General features: G+C 41.1%; 1 protein-coding gene across 1 annotated transcript; it reads left to right on the forward strand.

Annotated features, from left to right (window-relative positions):
- The first annotated feature begins 3696 nt into the window (after positions 1-3696).
- On the forward strand, positions 3697-14303 carry znf217 (zinc finger protein 217). Its single transcript, XM_086025772.1, is given in 6 exon segments — positions 3697-3766; positions 9387-10720; positions 11104-11211; positions 11528-12826; positions 13275-13332; positions 13334-14303. Coding segments are annotated over 5 exon segments (2808 nt in total). The 5' UTR covers positions 3697-3766; positions 9387-9426; the 3' UTR covers positions 13383-14303.
- Positions 14304-24376: the final 10073 nt, after the last annotated feature.

Below are 24376 nucleotides of genomic sequence, written 5' to 3' on the forward strand. Positions count from 1 at the left end.
AACCACATCTAAATATTGTTAGTACATTACGTGTCTGCTGTATAGTCTCATTTATATGTGGTGCAAGATAAATGTGTGAAACTAGGCTCTATACAATTGTATACTTTGACTAAAGGAAAAGCCTCAATTTTTCTTCAAACATTTATGATGTCGTCCCTGTGATTAAAAGCCTGATGTGCAGTCTTTGGAAGGATGCGTTTTAGATGGCATTCTCCAAGCGGCAGGCGTTCAGCCGCCATTAAGTGATGAGTCATGGCCCTTGCAGCCATAACTCACACTGCTTCTTTATTATCAAGGAGACTCCTCTTGCGTTATTCTCTGTAATAGGTGGATCATTTTCAATTGTGCATCAGTGTAATAGCAGAGGCAATGACAGAAAGTGACGACATCGCCTGAGTAGTTTAACACACTCCCAGCTTTATGACAAAACAAGTGGGAGGGAGCTTGAGTTGAATAAGGCAAGTTAACTTTCAACTGTGTATATACATTATATGATACAGGACATAAAGAACAGAGATTTCTGTCCTCTCTCACTTATGGTACGGACATGCACACCAACCTACTGAGCCAAAGGCCTCACTGCCAAAGGATGTTTTATAAGGTCACCCATCCTGGGGCATAACAAAAGTTACAAAAGGCGACGGGTTAACTGATTTGTTGCATTTATCCACAAGTTTTCCCTCCACGTTTTTGCATTCACTACAGGCATGACTCCAGGATTGTTTTCCTCCTGCGGCTAAAGAGGGGCTTAACCGATACATACAAGGGCTGAGAAAACAATTTCAAAATATATTCTAGAGTATCATATAAATTGCCGGAGGAGCTTAACGGGGCTACACAGATTTCTGACCGGGCTATAGCACCCCCTAGGCCCAGTGTTGCACCATCCCTGATTCACTTGCAAACAAGTCTTCACATGCACAATTTCATCAAGCTTTGAGTGGAGCTGTGGAATGGTTGTGTCTATGGAATTAATGGAGGATTTGGATAAAAGATTTGATCAGCTGCATGGACCACCATACCACAGAGGTTCGTCCCAGGACATGGGGCTCACTGGGCAGTCAGGCCTGGGTGGAGGCATCCTGTCACCCTCAATGTGCAACACGACGCCGCTCGCGGCTGGTAGACCCACCTGCTGGTGAGATAATGATTCTTGGGGGGGAATGACAAGAGTTGGTTACAAATTTGCAACTGACATCTTCTTCAGACCAGGCATAAAACAGCAGCGCCTATAGGCTGAATTTTGGGGGGCATTGTCATGGAGATGCTCTTTGAATGTGACAACAGAAAGGTCCGAAGTTGATACAAAAACCTTTTGAAAGGCTATAAATGATCCTGACAATGACATTTAATGGAGCCGGTCTTAAAACAACATTATACAATATTAAAATACTCTCAAAAAAGATTCATGGGGATTGTGGAGGAGTATTAGAATGCTTTAGGTCATATTCTCACAGAATGCAATTTAATTGCTTATTTCCAACCCAGAGTACAAATAGTTTGTAACTTAGATATGAGGCGAAATCTCACAAAACGACAACCCTAATAAGCACAAGCACTATAGAAAATGGATATGGATGGATGGATGAAATGATTAAGAGAATTAAAATCGAGAAGAAGAAGTTATTCTTACTGAAAGAAGACATATTGATGGCTGAATTAAGCATTTACATGATGTGAAGCACACTAATACCATCAATGACTCGTCACTGAATGCAACAAATGGAAAGAAAGCAAATAATAGATAATAAATCGTACAAAGAAACACAGAACACTTGTCGTTGACATTGATGTCATGAGAGAATAAGGGTTGCTTTGAATATACTAAATATTGTGTGATTTGGCAGCCAAGGAGGTGTTTTACTTACTTTTATTTTGTTCTTATTGTTGATTTGTTTTACAGTTTATTTATTTGATTGTTGAAATCCTTTCTTCCATTTGCTATGAATCATCAGGTTAGGTCATTTGTTGTTGTTTCGCATCTGCTATGCTCAAATGAGGCGATGATATCCAGAAGTCCTTCTGAATTCAAAATAACATTCTAAATATAAAGCAGTTCGCAACTGCAGATTTTGAAGGAAATGTTTAGAGCCTTTGTGGAAGCCTTTGCTTGTCAAATTCTTCTCAGGAAAAAAAGACAAATACTCTACTGTATATCTGACATGCTAAAGTCAGAAAAGTCGGATTTGAGAGTTTCCAGTGATTGGCAGCTCAACAGCTGGTTGCATGCGGAACACAATGGCGCCTACAAGGGTGTGGAAGGAGATCTTATACTATCACTCTCTTTTTGAGGAGCCATTGTAAGAAGGGGGTTGGGGTCATGAAACTGGAGGAGAACAAAGAAGTCAGCTGCTCCTGACAAGCCAGGACAAAAAACACATGGCCCTTTGCATACATCGATTTCTTATTACTGTGCATAACTCCAACTTCGTTGTGGTTGCTGTTTTTGAGGATCTTTAAGTGGAAGTAATCTTTTGTTGTCCCTCTTTGAATGTCAAAGAGAACAACAATGCAGTCAAAAGTAAACAACAGTGAGTCTGTTTCCATTTGCGCCACTGAATGCTAATTCGTAGAGGTAATTAAAACAATATTTGTTTCGTGCAAACATATTTAAAGTGTCTGAGAGGCCAGAGACAGTGTTGTTTTTTGTGTAACAGCTTTTGCTGAGTTGTTTTTCGGAACAACATAAAATACAAATTTAGATGTTAATGAAATGAAACAAATAAATGACAAGCAAATGAGAAAAAATATATTCAACTTATGGGCAAATTTTCTAGCTGGTAGCACGTTTAGGTTTTTTTCCTTTGTATTAATTATTCATGTTTTTAAACAGCGAATAAAGTGAGATACTTAGCCATTACTCAAATATAGACAAATACAAAACTTTAATTGCTTTCATGCTTTTTTAAACCTTGTAGCACAGTAAGATTTATTATTATTATTATTATTATTATTATTATTATTATTATTATTATTATTGTTATTGGACTGTTTTATTGCAATGTATAGCTTTTATGCAGATGTTTGTACATTGTAGCACATTATATTTATATACTTTGTATTTTGGCAAGACCTGCTGGGTGAATCCACAAATCCACTTTTCATCCCGGGAAGATGAAAATGGTGTCTAACAAAAGGTGTACTGGAGTTAAGTTAAACTAATGTACTTTGGGCTCACAAATGCTCTTTGTTATACTGTTCCTCAGCTGGGCGTGCTTACACATAATGCTCCTCTTTTCTTTTCCTTCAGGCATCCAGGCTGTGAGTCGTGTTCACTGTTCAGCTGAATATACTCATTGATTGTATCATTGTATGTATGTGGCTTTTAAAGCGCTATCAATGCCTGCTGTCTGGCTGGTTTGAGGGGTGGAGGAGGGGCTACTTCTCTTTACATTGCTCCTTCTGTACTGTACACTATCTCATTAAAAAAGAAGTCGGTGAATCGTTACTGAATGTGATTTTATTCCATTCACGACGCTGAAACTCATCTGCGTGCACGCTTGATTCAGACCTTCCACGCAAGGTCATATTCACCATTATCATCATGTTAGCTGGATCAACTGATTTGCTTTTTGTCATTAGTGAAGCTCGATGTCGTGAAATAGGAGGAAGCTGACTCACTCAACCAACCTGCTTCTGCAAAAAAAAAAAAAAAAAACTCCTCCTCATGTAACTGTGAAAAAGTTGGAGGTTGCCCCTCCCCCACCCCCACATGGTGCCTTAAGAAGAAGAAAAAAGAGGAAGAGGAGCAACAGCGCTTCCAAAGGTAGTTTACACCTTCTTAAATGGAGTTATTAACGCACACTTTGTGACAAGGCATTTAAACACCTCGTTTATAATTACTACAAATACGCCAAATTTGACTGTATCTGGCGGCGATGGGTGGTTGGTGGGGGGGACATTTGAGCAGATACAAACGTGATTAGTCGCTCGTTCGCAGCTGATGAATATCGTGACGTCGACATGGCAAGAAGCACTGGGTAACTACAGTTTAAAATGGTCTTAAACACATAATAAACTGCACATTCCTAAATCAGTTGCAGTTATCTGTTTTATTTCCATCTCAGCTGTTCGTCGTAACCACGTGACATCACTCTTCTTCAGAGGGAGGACGCGCGTGCGCGTGAGGTTAGGTTAGGTTAGGTTAGATTAGGAAGGAGGAGGAGGAGGAGGAGGAGGAGGAAGGGAGGGGGGTTGTCGTGCACGCGCCTCATCTTCTTCCCAACGGCTGACAAAAATGATTGAACAATTTGTTGGGGGCGGAAAGGTGAGCCGAGCAGGACAGACGGCATCAAAGCAAACTTTGAAAAGATCCACTATTACAACAAAGATTAAAGAAAAAGACTAGAAGTCGGTGTTATTGAACCGGAAACGGGAGAGGAGAATGGTTCGGTTACTGTTTCTTCCTTTAAAAAATAACAAAACAACTTGTTGACGGTTAAGTCGTTGTTTGGACCCTGAACGCACCACAGTTACGCAGATAAGTAAGTACACGTACTGCAAAAAAAAAGTTTAAGTCTTTCTTTGTGTGTGAGATGTATTTGAGTCAGGAAACATTTCAACATGGTGTACACAAGAGACAGATAATAGAAACGTAATAGGACGTTTCTTAACAAACGTTTATTCTCGGGACTCGCGTGCCAAGTAAAACGTAGCAATGAAGACATTTTGGGCAGCTTCCTGTTTAAGAAGGTGCCTATAAAGAAAAAGTGTGCGTGACAGTAGCAGCGTTGTTCACCTTGAACATGCATGTAACAATAAGAATTGTTTGCTCCTACTTGGCAAGTTTCCGGGGGGACGTACATTGCGTAGCACATGAATGATGTGAATGAGTACTGTAATGTTTGAATTATTTGAGCATGTCGAATACCTCTAGCCACTTTGAACGTTTATTGACTGACTTATTGCTAACATTTGATGACGTCATCCAATAATTGAAACATCTCTTTGGGCAAATGGCACTGGGTATGTTTTGAAAATTCGAACAATACAATACAATTTTATTTATATAGCGCATTTCATAACAGCTAGAGTTGTAACAAAGCACTTTACAAACAATACAATAAATAAAAAAACAATAAAAGGCTGTGATACACGTATTAATAAATATAGATATAAATGAATAATATAAAATATAAATACAAATATAAATAAATAAAGCCAATAAATTAACATAAAACACTATGTACAATTGACACCGGAAAAGAGCCGAAAATTTCAGGTCTTATCAAAAGCCAGAGAAAAGAAATGCGTCTTCAACCGGGTTTTGATAAATGGACAGAGAGGGGGCTTGCCTAACAACCAATGGGAGGTCATTCCAGAGGCAGAGATTGCTTTGTAAACTTTTGTTGGTTTCATTAACTTTTCCGCCTAGGAGTCGTCGGAGCTGGCAGATATTTGTGTACAAAATAAGTAGTAGTGCTGATTCTTGTTTTTAAGTAAAACAAAAAAAGTATTTCGAAAATAAAAATAAATTTTTACTGTCAATTATATAGGCGTCAAATATCCATTTTCATAACTGCACAAGAGAAGTAAGGAGTAGAAAATATTGGTCAAATGTAGAGAGTTGCCTAAAGGTACAAAGCTGTCAGAAAAAGAAATTCAGTATCAAGTGGTGACTACCGCCGCCGATGGTATGGAAGGGTATTACATCTAATGCATGAGCAGAAGGTACTTTAATGGTCAGCGTCGCTGTCTGTCGTTGCGGTGTATTCCTTCAGCGTCACGTGCCGACAACCGGCCGGACGCCACAGGGGGTAAGCGTTTTCACTGTTGGCCAGCATCTTTTTGGTGTATCAGGGCATTAAGATATGGTACCTGAAAACTCAACTTAATTACAGTAACTACCGTAAGTATTTGTGGTTTGTTACTTCCCGCCACTGGCAATCATTTTGTGTGTGTGGTTTATTTATTTATTTATTTTGGTAAAGCAGCCCATAGTTTCTGATATGTAATCCAATTTTCTTATTGAATACCTAATTAGAGCAAAAACTAAATAAATCAAACTAAAACCCCTTGTTTTTTTAAAATGATAGCAGTTTGTACTAATACTTTTAGCATCGATCAGACAATTAGTTTGGTACAATTTTATTTTACTTATATGTGAAATACGTATTCATTGAAATAATATACGTTGACTACAATTTTTTATTTTTCTGTATGTATGTCTGTGTCAATGTCCAAATTTTATGTGATGTTACAGTGCCTTATAATGATATTAGATGTACTGTATATGCAACACCAGGGCTTTGGGTACTGTGGTCCCATCATAAATTTGTGTAGTCCCAGTTAAGCTCCTCTAACATTTTATTTAATATTTTAAAATAACCTATTATTTATTTATTTATTTAAGCGAAAAACAAATCAAAGAGTTCACAAGTAGCTATTCTCCTTCAATTTGATCCCCACTTGAGTGTTTGTGCTGCGCCTGTACCCCATGTCGCCTGTGCCATTCAGTGCCATATAGCCAATATTATTAATAGACTTTACATACTCAGTATTTTCGGAGTTGATCGCATTGATCAGTGAGTTTAAACGAACCGATCATTGATCCGAGGACAAGATGCAGCAATATGTCTATGTATATAACTTGTTCATTTAAGCGCATATACTTGTGTACTGTTTGTGGTATATCAACAAAAGTCATTCTCAAGCATTTTTGCCAATGTTTAACAATCTTTGCCATGCCCCAAGGAAGGAAAGGAAACACAATGAAAAAGTGTGATTTGAATATAAAACGTGTATTCGTTGACAAACTACATTTTTAGTAATTTCTTACAAAACCTTGCAAGTACTGTAAATACTTTAGTTGGAACCTTTTCAAAATTATTTCAATGAAGAACCTGTAGGTTTATGAGCCTAGCTGCATGGCAGTATCAAGTGAAGTGGGATGCTGACGTTGTATAGTAGTCACATTAATGCCGGACATGGGACTGAACAATTCCATGTACCTGTATCTTTATTTGTTTGACAAAGATGATCCGTACAACTTTATAACTGTATAATTGTCCTTGTCCGGTGTTGCAGCTTTGGTTCACTTCCTGTAATGGTCTTCTCACAGCGTAATGCTGAACTTAGAATATTCTGATGATTGTACGTAGTGGTGGACTGACCATGCAAAAATACAGTCAAAGACAACAAAAAGAGCGACAAGTGCGCTTTGACAAGAAGGCCTGCTCGAGTAGTGTAGGGACTGACACTGTTTGAGTTGTCAATATGTCTGATATCATTAAAGAGGAAGTCAACGCAAACATTTTTTTAAAGACTGTGTTCTATGCAAGCCCACTAGTTGAAACAGGGCATTCTCATAAATATTGAGTTTGTGGAATAATTGTTAATTCACTCGTTTTCAGCCATCTCTGGGGGCGGCCATTTTGTCTTCTGTCGACTGAAAATGACATCACAACTGCTCACAATGACCAATCACGGCTCAGATTCAGAAAACAGGTCAGCCGTGATTGGTCTTTGTGATATCATTTTCAGTCGACAGAAGACAAAATGGCCCCAGCGATGGCTAAAAATTAGTGCATTTTGCTGCTTAATTTATATTCCACAAACGCAAAATTAATCAGAATGCCGTGTTTCAACTAGTGGGCCTGCTGGGAACATATTCTTGAAAAAAATATGTTTGGGTTGACTTCCGCTTTAAGAATGATTCTCAAACTTAATCAAACATTGATACTTCAGTCGGTGAGCTTTTTACTCTAACTTGCTGATTGGTGATCACCGATTGGCTCCAAAATCCTGATCATGTAAAGCCTAGTGTAAAATGAAGTTAACTACCATGAATAGCAAAATACAATAAAAGCAAAAGAACTTTGATAATAAGGGGTGGTTAGAATAATACTGATGTCTTAGTGCTATGAATATGACTCTGTTTACTTTATGTAACTACGTGCATATTCTTTTTGTCTCAAATTGTACAATGTTGGTGTTGTCCGACAGTTGCACTGTAAGTTTCCGTTACATTCTACTTTAAAGCCTCCGTTGTGTGGCTAGTTCTTAATTGTAAGTGCCATTTTAGACGCTGCTTTATCTTCGATTTGATCTTGTAAATGGAAAAAAGCACAGAAGCACATGTGAAAATAAATAAATAATACATTTAATTGTGATGTGTAAGAGCGGATAGCTAAGTATTGTTGTGCGTACAGTGCTTACACTATAACTGGCTGGTCCAGTTACTCCATCTTTGGGGCAATCATACGACAGGCAGCTGGAAAATTTAAATTAAACTTGTAAGATCAGAGTGCAGAAACTTAGCAAATCAATATTGCATGCGTTCATCCAAGGCTGGCTTTTGTCCTAAGTTTGATCCTGGAGTGCCCCTAGCCGGCCTGTTTTAGAGGTCTCCCTCTTCCAGCACACCTGGTTCAAATGATCAGCTCATCAGAAAGCTCTGTGAAGTCTGATAACGATCCTGTCCATATGAATCAGGTGTTGGAGGAGGGAGACATCTATAACAGGCTGGATATGGACTCTCGAGGACCAGAGTTGGGCACCTTTGCCTTAAAAAAATAACTAACCTAAGTCATATTTTGAAAAATAAGCACCGGTAAATAAATATTTTTTGCCTAAATCATCTGATGATGCTGGCCACCCCTGCTATAATACACAGATTATTGAATTCTACCCCTTAAAAGAAATTATTAATAAATATAATCAGTATTGGTTTGGTTATTCATGTTTTCTGAAAACAAAAAAATTACTTACTTTTTCTATTATTTCAAGAAAGTGGCAATATGTAATGTGTGATTGTGTGAAAGGTTTGTTTTGTTCTTAATTTGGGAATACATTTACCACGTGACTCTTTGAACTTAATTTGCATTATTAAAGTGGAAGTCAACCCAAAGATATTTTTTTCAAGAATATGTTCTATGCAAGCCCACTAGTTGCAATAAGGCATTCTGATAAATATTGCGTTTGTGGAATAAGAGTTAATCCACCTGTTTTTAGCCATCTCTGGGGGCGGCCATTTTGTCACTTCTGTTGACTGAAAATGACATCACAACTGCTCACAACAACCAATCACGGCTGACCTGTTTTCTGAAGCTGAGCCGTGATTGGTCGTTACCTGAGCCCTGAGCAGATGTGATGTCATTCAGTCGACAGAAGTGACAAAATGCCGCCCCCTGAGATGGCTAAAGTGGGTGCAATTTGCTGCTTAACTTATATTCCACAAACGCAATATTAATCAGAATTCCATTTGTCAACTAGTGGGCCTGCTGGGAATGTATTCTTTAAAAAAATGTGTTTGGATTGATGTCTCTTTTAAGAAATACCTGTATATATAAACTACTTTCAATTTTTTCTTGTGACAAGAACAACTGTTAAAATGTTTTTTGGCATCTTTGACCAAAGGCTGAGGAGACTGTTCTTTTTGCTTGCAGATTCCCCGTAATCTTCACTGCACTGTTGCTCCAACCCACAATGCCAACTCAGTCTCTGCCGCCGTTTGTGGAGAGCCCGGAGGGACTCACCCAAGACAGTTTGATTAGCAACAGCGCCAGCATCCCTGGATCTAGCTCGAGCATGACTCCTCACGATACTTACCCCTCAAAGACTGTTGCGCAATGCGTAGCGAATGAGTGTCCGTCTTGCATGTTCTGCGACAAGACGTTCAATCACCAGGATGAGGTGGGGCATCACGTTCTAACACAGCACCCCACCACTTTCTTTGAGCCGGCCGTACTCAAAATTGAAGCAGAGTTTCGGATCCCCGGGCAGAGAACCCGGGCCAAACCGAGCATCTTGGCGCTGGACAAAGAGGAGGTCCACACCTGTATCGTGTGTGGCCTGGTGTCGCAAGACATCGGTGAGCTGGAGACCCACCTGAGGAAGCACAAGGATTACTTCACCTATTGCTGTAATGTGTGTGGGCGGCGGTTCAGAGAGCCCTGGTTCCTCAAGAACCACATGAAGATGCACGGGAAGTCAGGAGCCAAGAGCAAGGCTCTGCAAGACCAGGAGGGCCCTGCCACCGTTAACGGTGTGGTCCAAGAGCCCGTGTCGGAACCTGTGGTCACTGCCTACAAAATGTGCATGGTTTGCGGCTTTTTCTTCCCAGACCACAGCAGCTTGGCAGAACATAGCAAAGTGCACAATCGAGAGGTGGGGCCTGACAAAGATGAAGACTCTGAGTCCAAGGGCAGTGCTACTGAATCTCTGAGCCAAGAGAGTTTTTTTCAAAGTCTCAATCTCAAGCCTTGTCTCGCAGGCAAATCTTCGCAACCTGAAAGAATGTCAAAATGGATTCCTCAACTGGATCCTTACAACACATTTCAGGCCTGGCAATTGGCTACAAGGGGCAAGATTGCAGTCGGTCCTATTACTACGAAAGAGGCCGGCACAGACAATGAGGACTGCAGCTCTGATAAGGAGCAGATGAGCGCTTCCTGGTCTGATGGTCAAGGAGACAAGAATATCAAAGAGGTTCTCAGCAGAGAGCTCAGATCTCAGCCGCAGGCCGTGGCAGCAATCCTGGAACCGCAACTACCACAGCGGAGGTCCCTGATGCAAAAGAACAAAGAGATTGAGAGGCCCACCACTTGTGAGGAATGCCAGCGAAGCTTTAAGACCTACCACCAGTTAGTACTTCACTCCAGGGTACACAAGCGTGAGGGAGGCGGAGAGGAGAGCCCCACCTTGCCCACCGAGGGAACGTTGTCCAGAGCGGGTTCAGCGGCCTTCATCGAGGACGGGGCTGAGGAAGGCTTTGATGCAGGTATTTATTCATCTCGACCTGTGTGTTTGTTTGTGAACGTCGTGCATAAAGATTTTCACACAAGTCAAATTGGGATGCAGATCAAGGAATTTCATGTATTTATCATTGTGAAAACACACCAGACATGACTTGTCAACTGATTGGATAATTGAAGTGGAACACGTGATCCCATACTTTAAGTTTTATCAAACTTTTTTAAAGGAAAGAGTAACCGTAAAAATATTGCTGCCATATTTTGCCTGCTTCCTGCTGTGTTTCCCCCATGCTCAGTACTCATCACTAAGATAGGAAAGACACCACCCACATCTGTCATTTTTGTTCTGTCGATATGGAGGGCTGAGGTCTTTGAACACTGTTTATTTCTGTTTGTTCTCTTGTTTAAGGTGATGATGGCTTCTCCCAATCTAAAGACCGATCGAAACACTGCAGCTTCTGTGGCAAATCATTTCGCTCAAGCTATTACCTAACAGTGCACCTGAGAACTCACACAGGTACATTCAGCCCACTCAAATTTTTACGGTGGAAATGCAAAATATTTTCTCATAGGAAATAATCTGTACCAGGGACAACAAGCCACCGTCATTAAGTGCTGGGATTATTTTAAGTACTTTTAACATTTGAAACACTCAAACAAGTATCAAGATATGTCAGAAACTTTAAATGGTAGAACATAAAACCACAACATTTTTCAACCTAAATTGTGATTCTGAATCACCTGACTTTTCTCTGTATAAGAGTTTTCTCTGTGTACGTTAACATTAGTGATCATTTGCCCTGTTCATTCTTGTTGCCCTCCCTGTGTGTCAGGTGAAAAACCCTTCAAGTGCATTTATTGTGACTATGCTGCCGTCCAGAGGACATCGCTGAAATATCACCTGGAACGGCGTCACAAGGACAAACCTTACGTGGAGATCCCCAGCAAACCCGAGATTCCCGTGCCCCCACCAAGTGACAGGAAAGTAAATTCAGCAGTGAAAACATCCAAACTGTGGCTTCCTGTGGCCAAGGCAGAATTGCAGGATAAATTGCAACGCCTTGATGGCGAGCTTGACAAAGTGGCTGTGCGGAACGATGACGAGCGTGAAAAAGTAATTGCTAATCGAGCTTTCAACGCAACTGAGAATGTGACCATAAAGTGCCCCGTAGCTGTTAATCTGAAGGTGGAAAAGGAGCAGATAAAAGAGGAGAATTGCGAGGCCCCATTAAATCTGTCCTTAAAAGTGTGTCTCTCCGTCCCTGCCAGCACCCAACCCAGAAAAGCAATAATTCCATCTGTGTGTTCATTCTGCACATATAAAACCATCTACCCGGAGGTTCTGATTATGCACAAAAGGCTGACTCACAAAGATAAGTGTGGTGGTGCAAGAAGGAATACTTACGGCAAGCAGAGACGCCTGACGGGCTGCCCACCTGCGCTCCAAGGAAAAGACATCATCCCGCTTGCTATGATTGACAGGCGCCATCCTCGCCGAACCAAGTCCCCACCCCCTCCACCGACAAAACCCAAAGAAATGATGCCTGCCAACCTACCTCAAGCTTCGAAACTAATCCGTGCACCTCTTTACGGTGGTCCCCCCGAGAAAAAGCGTTTCATGCACAACGGGCAAGCACAGTCTGACCACGAGTCTGCTCGCGTAACCGCGCGGGTGAGGAAATCCAGCCTGCAACCGGCCACCTTCACCAAAGTGGCAGCGGCTGAGAGGAGTTTCCCTGAGAGAAGCACAGCCATGTGGCAGTCTGACGCCGCACACCTTTTCCTGTCCAACCAGTTTGGGAGCCTGCCTCAGATTGGCGAGCCATCCAGCAAGAGGTTAAAGCAAATCCTACCTACAGGGGGCGCGGACATTGGCTTCAGAGGACCACCGCCGGGTGACGGACGCATCAGGCTGCGTCTCCAAGGGAGTGGTGTTAAAAGTACGTCACAAGGCTCACATTCACCTGCGGACATCTTGGCTCCAATAAAGAGCACGGCCATTGGAGGAGGTTTGGATGCTGACTGGAACATGATGAACCTCATGCGTGCCTGCACCCCCAACAAGTTGGCATCTCTTTACCATGGCGTCCCGGCGAACCAAAACCACATGGGGCTGGCTAATCCAAGAGCAGGTACGTAGGTCAGCTGCTACAGGGTGGGGCTAGGGGCGCTCACCTAGGGTGCTTTCACACCAGTAATTGTATTTCTGCAGTCCCAATCTGTTGAGGATTTGTTAACTTGGCCCGTTTCACACCAGTTGGTTCTTTTCACAAGGCAAATTACGTCACTACAGTCCATGCGACCTCTTACTCTTTAATTGTCCTGATTCATTTATTTGTTAGTTGGGTCACATTGAGTTCTTATTGTTTTCTCATCAGGGTTCATTAGATACTGTTGATTAATGTCTGCACAACATTGGTTTATCACCTTATCACCTTACACCTTATCAATTGAACTGTACCAAGGAGGGAGTCACATTGCGTTAGATTCAAACAGACTGAAAAGTGCTTGTGTGAAAGCATCCTTAGGCAGCTGTTTGGTCACATGTTGTGGATCTAACATGGCAGATGTTTTCCTCAGGGAGCAGGAGTGTGCTGTTCCAGCACTTACCCACGCTACCCATCCTGCCCAGGAGAGAGCCCCCCCGCCCCTAATCGACACTATGGGACCTCTGATAATACAATGTAAAATGTTAAAGCACACTGAAGGACTTGCAAAATCTTTCACCACCTACGTGACCTGATACAAATGGGTCCTTTTGAAAATGTGAAATTATTTTCAAATGCTGCTACCTTATTTTTGAGACTTTTGGTCATTGTTTTGTTGTTAGTTTTTTTTTTTTTTTGCATGGCTGAAAAAATGAACTCTAATATTTGTGGGCCTAGAAGCTTCCATTCTGGTCTAACCCACACCAATGTTTACCATATAACATTCGTGTGTCTTTTCAGCACATAAAAATAATATCCAGTAAACCTTTGTTTTGAAATGTTGCTCCTATGTTCATTAGCGGAGCCCCTCTCCCGAAGCACTGACCGGTGTGTTCATATTGTCAAACCTTTGACGTATAAGGTGAAACGTTTGATTTGGAGTAGAATTACATGGTACAATGAGTTTTGTTTTTTTTTCTCCTTTTTTTTTTTTCAGAAGCCAGATGATGTGCTACTTGGTTGTCTTGTTGACCGAGGATGTTGGCTCGGTGGTACTGTTCTTCAAACGGTCCTCAGATTTGATGATTATTATTAGTGCTGTAAATTGTTGTTCTATGGCACATTTTCATTCAGTTTTTTAGGTCTTGCAGACTCTTTCCAGTATTTAATTTCATACAACAGTTGCTCATCCCGTCTTGTTATCATTAAAGGGGACTGGGTTCTCAGGGCTGCACAAATGAGCAATCAGCCATAACTACTTCTAGCAGAATTAATTTGTCAATGTGAATAAAATGTGTGAATAAAATATCTCAGGCAAAGTCAGATTTACAAGATGTTATACCACCTTGAAGGATTGAGAATACCGTAAGTTATGTTTTTTGTTTCACAATTTATGTAATTACCCTAAAATAAAATCTATTGTTTGAGATTTGTATTACACAAATAAAAAAAGAGTCAAAGAGGTGCATGTCAATTATTGGTTATAGTGACTGTACTCTAGTCAGGATTACCATTTAGACAACCAGATTTTGAGATTTGTATTACATAAATTTAAAAAAGGAGAGTCAACGAGGTGCATGCCAATTATTGGATACCTTGCTATTATTGGTTATAGTGACTGTACTCTAGTCAGGATTACCATTTAGACAACCACATTACAGGCCAATTTAACATATACCTTTTGTATTTCATTAAATGAAAATAAAACAAATCCTCTCTGTAAATAACACATGATTACATCATATACATACTTGTCATTTTGGGTTGTATTGTACTGTATTTTGAGCTCAACAGTGGCTGTAGAAATCTACCACTAGAGGGCAATATTTACAAAGTACAGCACTGTGTAAAGCCCCATGGGCCTGCAGGCCAACGCCATGTAGGACTCCGTTGTCGCTAGGGAGTATGGTACAGACCATTGGTTTTATTTTGTTTGCATTAATACAAATCAATTGCCCCATATTTTAGTCTCGGCCTATGACGGGCGTCTCTGTCATGGACCCTGCTAAATAGCTGTGTCACCAGATGTTGACATCGTCATAATGTGTTAATGTATAAATAATGTCATGAATGTAGGACGTATCACCTTGACGTCAGCCGTTCTTCTGGGCTGCAAACAGCAAATTGATCTGTATGCAAACTGTAAAGAATCTGTCTTTAGTAAATAACATTTGATTCTTACGGTCATTACTTTTATGCCATAGCAAACAATCAACATGACAGGGAGTTTATCATACCATCCACAGTCATGATTGCATTAAATAAAATACACGTACTAATCTTGTCCAGCACACTCATAATATAAGTAGGTACAAACTACCTAATATAAGTAGGCAATATTACCTAATATAAGTAGGTAAAAAGCAACATGAAATCTATGATATCCGACTGTATATTACCTTTGGTACAATGGCGATGTAATTTTTCTTATAAAATACAGTACGTGTTATTTTGGTGGCTATTTTTCTAACCCAGAACTAAGAAGCACGGTTCACGAAAACCCCGCCTCTCCCCATGTGGCGGGCACGCCCCTTTCATGACATCGTCCTGCGCAAGTCACAGACTCCCCATGAACCAGTAAATGGTAATATTGTGGAGCCTTACGTCCTCGATCCAGAGTCAAATGGCAATCTTTAGTCATCAAAAATGTACTACTCACCCATGCACATGGTAATGTGTGTAACAAATATGTTTATTTTTATACAACAAATTGCGTCTGACATATCGTGCTTGACAGCAAAGCTAGCCTCTCCAGCAGGTTTGACTGTGGGAACTGCGCCAATTTTAAGGTTTAATCTCCCGGCCAATCCACTTTTGTACTGGCCAAGGTTCACCGGGCAGCCCTTTGAGAAATGACGATCAGACAAACAGCTGCTTAATGGTCTGTCGCCGGGAAGGCCGGCGCCTCGGCCGAGGTGACCGCTCATAGCGCCTTTTTCCCGGATACGCTTGTCGGGCGTCCCGCTGTCTGCTTGAAGAAAGTGGGCATGTGTTTACTTAGAAAAAAAAAATCAAAAGAATGAAGCTCCAGGCGGGGAGGGCAGGCCGCTTGGAGCACGCCTTGATCGGACACACATGGACATGGGACAAACACTACTACCTCATTGTTCGTCAGTCAGGGCGTTTCTTTGATTGGCTACATTGCAATCACGTCACAGTGTACGTCAAATAATTTGCGATTAGTCGTGAAGATAGGTTGGATGCATGGTTTGGATGATGGATGCATGGTTGGATGGATGGATAGTTGGCTATTCCCACATAAATGAACATTTTTGGTGGTAAATATTGAACACATTTCACATGTAAGATTGTCTGCCCTGACTCGTTTTGGACCCTGTTATGTGGATAAATAACTCTTAAAACATAAGGATAATCTTTTAGGACCATCATCATCATAAAACATTATATAGTCCGGAATTTGACTTCCTTGGTCGGGAAGGGGCGAAATCAGGACAAAAACAGCTCAATTGTCTGTGTGTTCCTGTTTACCAAGACTTTGGTTCATTGAAGACTCGAAATCAGTCATTCTCAAAGTGTGGTATGAATACCACAAGTGGTACGTGGTTTCCCTCTGCTGGTATGCAAAGGAATCACTGGATTAAATGTTGAAGATGTGCATAATTTTACAGTGATTTAAACACTATTTTTAAAACCCAAAACTGTACTGTTGTTAAATCTATTTATGTTTTATTTAACATTTTATTTAGGTTAAAACATGACTGTGGTACTTGTAGAGCTTAAAGCGAAAGTCAAATCTTTGCAATAATATATTCTTTGTGCTTTCACTAGTCTAATTATGGCATTCTGATTGATATTACGTTTGTGGAATATGAGTTAAACAGCAAAATCCACCCGTTTATACTCATCTTATCCCATTTTGTCACTTCTGTTGATTGAAAATGGCAGTTGCTCAGGTAACGACCAATCACGCCTTACCTGGTTTCTGAAGCTGAGCCGTTGGTTTATTGGTTGTTACCTGAACCCCGAGTAACTGATGTCATTTTCAGTCAACAGAAGTGACAAAATGGTCGCGCCCTGAGATGGATAAAAAGGGGTGAATTTTACTGCTTAACTCATATTCCACAAACGCAATATTAATCAGAATGCCGTGTTTCGACTAGTGGGCCTGCATAGAACATATTCTTCGAAAGAAAATCTTTGGATTTACCTCCCCCTTTAAATTTATTCAGGTATTACTTAGTGGAAAATTTTTGAGAGCAGCTGCTCTAAATTGGCCATAGGTGTTAATGTTTCACATCATAACCATGAATTGTGAGCAGGAGTTATTCATGTTGCATTTAAACAAAACAGTGGGGAATTGAGGTAATTTTGCTTAGACTGCGGGCGTGGCTCAGAAGTAAGAGTGGGTCCACTGTTCGATTCCAGCTCTGTCAAAGTCGTGTTGTTGTGTCCTAGCCACCCACACTGGTGTACGTCTGCGTGTGAATGTTTGGTGGTGGTCGGAGGGGCCGTAGCAGCACACTGGCAGTCACGCTTCCGTCAGTCTGCCCCAGGGCAGGGTTTACCGGAACGCTTTGTGTGTCCGGTTGTCCAGAAAAGCGTTATATAAATCTGATGCCTTAATATTAGACGTATTGGTGTTCTTATGTCAGCAGGCTACTCGCTTATTATGCTCGTGTATGTGTGGATGTCATTTTGATTTGGGGTAGATTTCTGAAGAATCCATGTTTTTTTCCTACAAGCTGTCCGAAGAAGAATTAAAACGTTCTACAATCACACAGTAGGGAGGCAGGGACTAGACAGAGCCCACGTCATATCAAAGCGACAGTTCTGTTGTTGGAATGTCACGTGTTCTCTCTGCTCCTGAACTTTCCCTCTCAACTACAATAGGAGCCTATCAGGTTATGCCAAACACAATGACAGCCAATCAGTGTCTACTTCAGGGTGTGACACTGACCATTGTTTTTTACACCCCCAACAACCCAAGCACAAACCCCGCGGATCAAAACGCATCTCATCATCATCAAACAGAAACAGTAAATTTAGAGATTAAAAATTAGATTAACACGATTACAAAAATAACTCTTAAACTCTGACTGTAATTAACTGATCGCAATTTTGACACCTCTAATATATATATATATATATATATATATATATATATATATATATATATATATATATATATATATATATATATATATATATATGTGTGTATATATACACACACACACGTGCGCATAGTGACTATCAACTATTGTTGCGGACAAAATGACAAATTCCATCAAGACTGAGCATCATGTATACAACAAATGACTGTGGACAATCTTCAGCACAGTGAATACTTTCAACTTTGGGTTTCTTTGACCCGTCCCCCCCTTCCCTTTGAGTAGACCACATCTGTTTGCTGTCTGCTCCCCTGGGCCAGCACTGTGTAATCTATTGCATTAGCTCACATTAGTGCATATTGCCCATGGGCCTCGGTAATCACGAACGCAAAATGAGCATTTCACTTAGCATCACCCTCATATTCCCCCGCACTGCGCAAACACGTGGCGGTCGTCGCAAGTCGACAACAGCTTATGACATCCGTCCGCCGACTCTCCGTCTCTGGGTCCGCCAGGGTATGTTTTTTTGTTATTTTTTAAAATGATGGATTAGACTATAAGCAGACAAAGATACTCTGAATGTTGCCCAAGTTTATTTGCTGGAGTAGTGAAACAACAGATTGTGCTGTGCCAGATGTTTACCTCCATCTTGAGACCCGACACAAAGATAACATGACAGACCCTCCTTTCACGACCATCATAATCATAAACTTTAATTACTGTTTCTGCAAATAGTGCCTTTTTATTTACTAAACTGCAGATGGGAGGGGGGCCTTTATTTGTTCAAACATATGTTTGAATATTAAACAATGCTACTGCTATATTACAATTTATATCAAGTGAAAAAAAGAGACAAAAAATGGCTACTATGGAAAAATGCAGGACACTGGCAATAATCAATGCATGTAGTTCTCGGAACATAACAGCGTGGAGTGATCATGTCAGAGTCAACTGTAACATCCGATGAAATTAACTTTAATATTCTGCAGGGTATTTGATTACAACGTATGGCAAGATTCCACACTTTAACCCTGAATTGGTTGCCAGCCAATCGCAGGGCACACAGAGACAAACATCCGCACTCACAATCACACCTAGGGGCAATTTAGAGAGTCCAATCAACTCACCTTGCATGTTTTTGGAATGTGGGAGGAAACCGGAGTACCCGGAGAAAAACCACGCAGGCACGGGGAGAACATGCAAACTCCACACAGGGAGGCCGGAGCCGGGATCGAACCCACGACCTCTGAACTGTGAGGCGGACGTGCTAACCAGTCGACAACCGTGCCGCCACCTTAGTTTTTGACTTTTTAAAATTTAAATTTCAAGATTCTTAAACATGTCTTCTGGTCCATTTGAAACATCATATCATATCATATCATATCATATCATATCATATCATATCATATCATATCATATCATATCATATCATATCATATCATATCATATTCACCAGTACAGGCCAGGGTTAATTTGAAACATATTAATGAAAATAAATGTTGACTGAACTTTACATTTAAAAACAGGTAAATAAGTAATAGTAATAGTCTTCTTGCAAATGAGGCAGCCACTGTTGTCGCGTATTTCAGTGAAAAAATAGTAGGGATGCTCTGATTGATCGGGCACCGATCATGATCGGCCGATTTTCGTGAAAAACGACGTGATCGGAATATTCGATCAAAGCCTTTTATTGCCGATCAAAACATCCGATCCCCCGCAGCTCATGCTTGGCTGCCGCGAGACAAAATGGCAAAAAAGTTGATTTGTCCAAAAGCATCACTCGCGCCGCCACGCGCGCAACCGCGTCCGCCCGCGCGAGCTACATTGACTCAATTGAAACGCGCAGCCAGAAAGGCTTCCTAACGCAGCCTCGCCTCCGCTGCGAGCAGAGGGGAGGGACGCAACACAAGACTGCGAAGCATGAGCTGCGGGTGATCGGATGTTTTGATCATCAAAAGGCTTTGATGGAATATTCCGACCACCGCAGTTGGTGTGAACATAGCATTGTCTGCTGTGTGTGTGGAGTTTGCGTCCTGTAATACTGTATATGCCATGAAAAGGTACCTCGCGCGGGGAGCATGGCCAAAGCATGGTTGTGTTTCAACACAACCAACTTAATCCGACATTTGAAGAACAAGCAATTGGGAGACAATGGTGAGTTTACGAGGCTCACTGCATTGAATAAAGTCAAGGCGGACACAGCGCAGTATAAGTGGCATTATTGCCAGGAAGACGCATTGTAGGTCACTTGTGGGCAACAGACCCACTATATCATTTTGTAATTCACAAAAATATTAACAGTGACTTTTTTCTCGTTGACAAATGCACACGATAGTTTGTCTATGCAGAAGACAATAAACACGTTCCTGAGTCGTTTCAATTTAGGAACTCATTGAATAGTTTCAAAGTAAAGCCTTCATGTGTATTTTTTCTACTTTGATTATATTCTGAACCATGCAATGTTTAGGTGGCATGTTAATTATTTGACTTTTTGCATAATTAAGTCTTCTGAGACTGCGGATTATTTTGATCTGTTAAAAACTGTGTTACCAAAAGCTGGTAAATGTACGTTTTTCAGTTATCTTTGTGACTGAGTACTTGTTGTATTGTGACAGCAATGGTTTTGTATTTCTTCATACTTTTGAAAATATATATAGATTTTTGTCAAAATTACGTCAATAATATGGCTGTTTTTAATTCAGATAATATTGCATAATAGCAGTCACCATAAATAAATGAAAAAATATACAGACATTCCATGTGATCGGAATCGATATCGGCCGATCTCACTCATGCATGATCGGTATCGGTGTTTTTTATACGCTTGTCAACAGGGCTACGGGCCAGACGTTATTACTTTTTATAAGAGAGGCTGCCATGGCCGAATAAAATTTGACCACGGGCCGCATTTGGCCCTCCGGCCTGACTTACGGACAGTTAGAGAGTCGACCACTCTTTTAAAAAACTCAACTAAACAAAGTACATTAATTCATAAACGGCAATGGCATATTGGAATCCGCTGTGTTTTCAGAGCGAAAACAATTTCATCACTTGGGAATGAAGCACCTGAGGTCTTCACAGCTCCTTCTCAAGTCTCTTTGGTCACTTTGGAGTTTGGACCCAACGGAGTGCACCATTCCAAAGACAAATAGCATTTCATGCTCGCGTTAACATCCACTCGTCCATTCCGCGTGTGAGGCCTCAGCCGAGGTACGTACACGTTTTGAAGGCAGAGGAAGTGTTCTGTCTTCTTCCTCTCAACTCTTGTGATCGTCAAAGCGCCGCTTTCATCACTCCTAATTGTTGCCTCCAGATTGTCAACTTGCATGAATTAGCAATTGGGCCAACAAAAGCCAGTCGAGTCGATTGTTGCACATCCTGTCAGTATATCGAGGCGGAATCTGGTCTCTGGCTGTGATAGCTCATCATCGTCAGCCAGCGCCGCTCCTCTGAGGAAGAGGAGCGATGTAGTGGTTCCCACAAAAACAGCCCCTGGCCTCAGGAAAGGGATTTGGGTGTCTGGAGACAACAGAGGCCATATGGAGCGAGCTGAGATAGCAGGGCACATGTACAGAATAATGGATGATGTGTCATGTTTCATGATGCCCAGAAGCCATCAAGAGACTCGGTTTGGGGAATTCAAAAGACTCATATACAGCAAAAGTGACTGTGGGACCATTAGGCTTTTAGGGCGCTTATTTATATGTTGTCAGAGTGCTGATCTTATAGCCCAGCGTAATGTCTCATGCCTTTATATTCATTTGAGAGTGATTTGCTGTTGCTCTTCTTATAGTAGAATACTTTTATACTTTTTGACATAGTTTAATTTAGCACCACTGCCCACCCAAATAGACTAGTTAGAAGAGATGTATCAGCATTTGTAGCATAACAGACGTTAACTCAAGCACAGTCTCATTTACCGCAAGCGGTATGTATCAGTCTGAACATTTTTCGCGGCATCTCAGTTGTTGGAAGGGAGGCGGGGATCACAAGACAGTTTAACCGCTGGACATGCTTGTTAGCATTTTAGCACACCTGTGGACCTGTGAATCGTCATCTTCATCACCATAACGGAAATAATGCCTCAAAAGGCGCACACAAATTTGTGCTTTTGAATCATCCTCATGCATGACAGACTACAAAGTGAGACCTGAAGATCACTTGCACACGTTGAAGCATCGGACTGGTATTCGGATCTGTTGTGCTCAAACACATATTCTCATCATGCATCATGTGACATTTGGTTGTGCAGATTTTGTCATGGCACTAGCAGTATTTTCGCTTCTGTGTTTACGTTGTGCGGTTCCCACTTGTTAATTTTCGACAGTAAGGTTGGCAGCTTTTGTTTTTCTTGTGTTACTTTGTATTTATTCTGCTCTCTCTGCAACATGCAGTGTTTAGTCTGGCAGATATGTATGTTGTTCAAATGAGAGAAATGTCCATTCAAAGTACTTTCGACATGCCATTATCCTCTGCCTAACATACATCCGCTAACTTAATACCATTTACAGGCTAACAAAAATGACCATCCCTGCATGCACATAGGCCTACTGTATATATGAATGGCCTAACAATGCCGCTTACTCGCAGTCAGGACGAGTGAAGCCACCAGCGGCCATCTTATGTTGCCACTCGCCTAACTTTGATTTCTCTGCGGCGTGTTCACGTTATTTTCTAACCCTACAGCAAAAATGTCACCGTTTATAGAATACGGTTGTACCAATAAGTCTGCGCTACATCAGTAATAATGTGATTAAAATTTTCTCTAAAAAGTAGTGGAATAATAGCTCAACGCGGAACAATTTAAAATTATTTTTATTTGCATTAATTAAACAATTACTATCAGGAAGCTAATTAGAATACTTTTGATAAAATAAAAAAAGTACATTTTGAACTTTTTTAATCAAGCCACTTACGCCTTCTATCCTTGTATTTGTTGCAGGGCTAAAATTCACGGAACGGTACTGGTACCGGTACTTGGTGCAACATTATACTTTGGTACTAAGTAGACCAAGTTTTACGGTGCTTACTTCAACGTGCGTATTCTTGTTCATCTTGTAACACCTCTTGTTGAGGCTGTTCCTTCTTTTTGAATGAATTTTATAAAGAAAATGTAAGTTGGATAACACATAAATACACACGTTTGCTTTCCAAATCGTTGCACATTACACGTTCTATCAATTGAGCCCATGAAGCGCTTCCGTTTGTGTCTTATGTCATGTCAGGTGTTCCAGTATACAATACTTAGCCCCCCCTCACCCAGTGCACTCCATCTACCTGCATTTGGAATAAGCCCGGCAGCTCACCTCTGTTTCCCGCCCGGTGTCAGAACTACACTTAAGCGCTGTTTCCGATACCCATGAGTAAGCCCCATAAAAGCCGACCCGCCGCCGCTGCAGCGTTATTGTTTCTCTCGGATGATTGATTGATGGATGAGGCTTGACACTTCAATGAAGCCATTTCCACCGGCATCTCTATCTGATGATGTGCAGCGTACATTTTCCATCCATGCCTCATTGCTCGCCTGTGTCATTCCTGGAACTTCATTTACACCACATTCCCTGAAGGACCTTTTTTAGCCCCATCTCCCTTTTACTCTCCCTGGCTGCTCATTTTATCTCCTCCTTTTTTCCGTGCCATAAAGTAATGCTATTTCTCATCGACTCTGGAGAGGCCTGGGATAATTTTGTCAGGGAATGATAAAACCAAAGGCATGGAGGGGTTATTTACAAGAGTCCAGAGGCTTCCAGTTTAGATGCCAAGAAAGAAGGAAGCGGGCGCGACATTGATGTACACTTTACATGTTCTCACATTCTCGCACAATTGTTCACTGCTTATCTGCGGCAGCCAAATAGCACCATTGCGTAAGATGTGGTCCAAAGGCGGAGAACATGTTTGGTGTGATAGTTCAATGACAGCGTGATTGAGGTGCCTTTTTGCTCATATGGGAAGCAGATGGTAAGCAGGGCGTCAATGCGGCAGGCTTTCTGGGATGAGAGCCATGTGATTCCCCCTAAGGTGACATCGGAACCTCCTTTAGAAGCAACTGTTGTTTGTCCTGACCTGCTGCGCTTCGCAGTTTGTACTGGGACTCTCAAACACAAACATTTCTATCCACTGAGTTAAAATGACTAGGATCAATGAAATCTTATGAATAAAATCTTAGGCAAAGCTTTTCCAAATTTTATTTAGAAAAAAAATGGTGTGCTATCTATTCTTATTTAGGTCTGGTGGGATTATTATTTGTCATTGTAATTGTTGTCATTGTCAAAAAAAAAGAATTCCTCAACTCAACTTTATAATACAGAATAAAATAAAGGAGAAAGAAATAAGGAAATAAAAGAAAAGGTTAGAGCTGCTGACTATCAATGCCAGGAATGATCCATTTTTAATTACTTATTTAATTTAAAAACATTTTCACTGATTGCGTCATTGATGATGAACTGATTTCTCATTTAGGTAGATG

The sequence above is a fragment of the Filicampus tigris genome, chromosome 1 (genome assembly GCF_054856515.1).
Source record: "Filicampus tigris isolate MCC_2025a chromosome 1, RoL_Ftig_1.0, whole genome shotgun sequence".
Classification (NCBI taxonomy): domain Eukaryota; kingdom Metazoa; phylum Chordata; class Actinopteri; order Syngnathiformes; family Syngnathidae; genus Filicampus; species Filicampus tigris.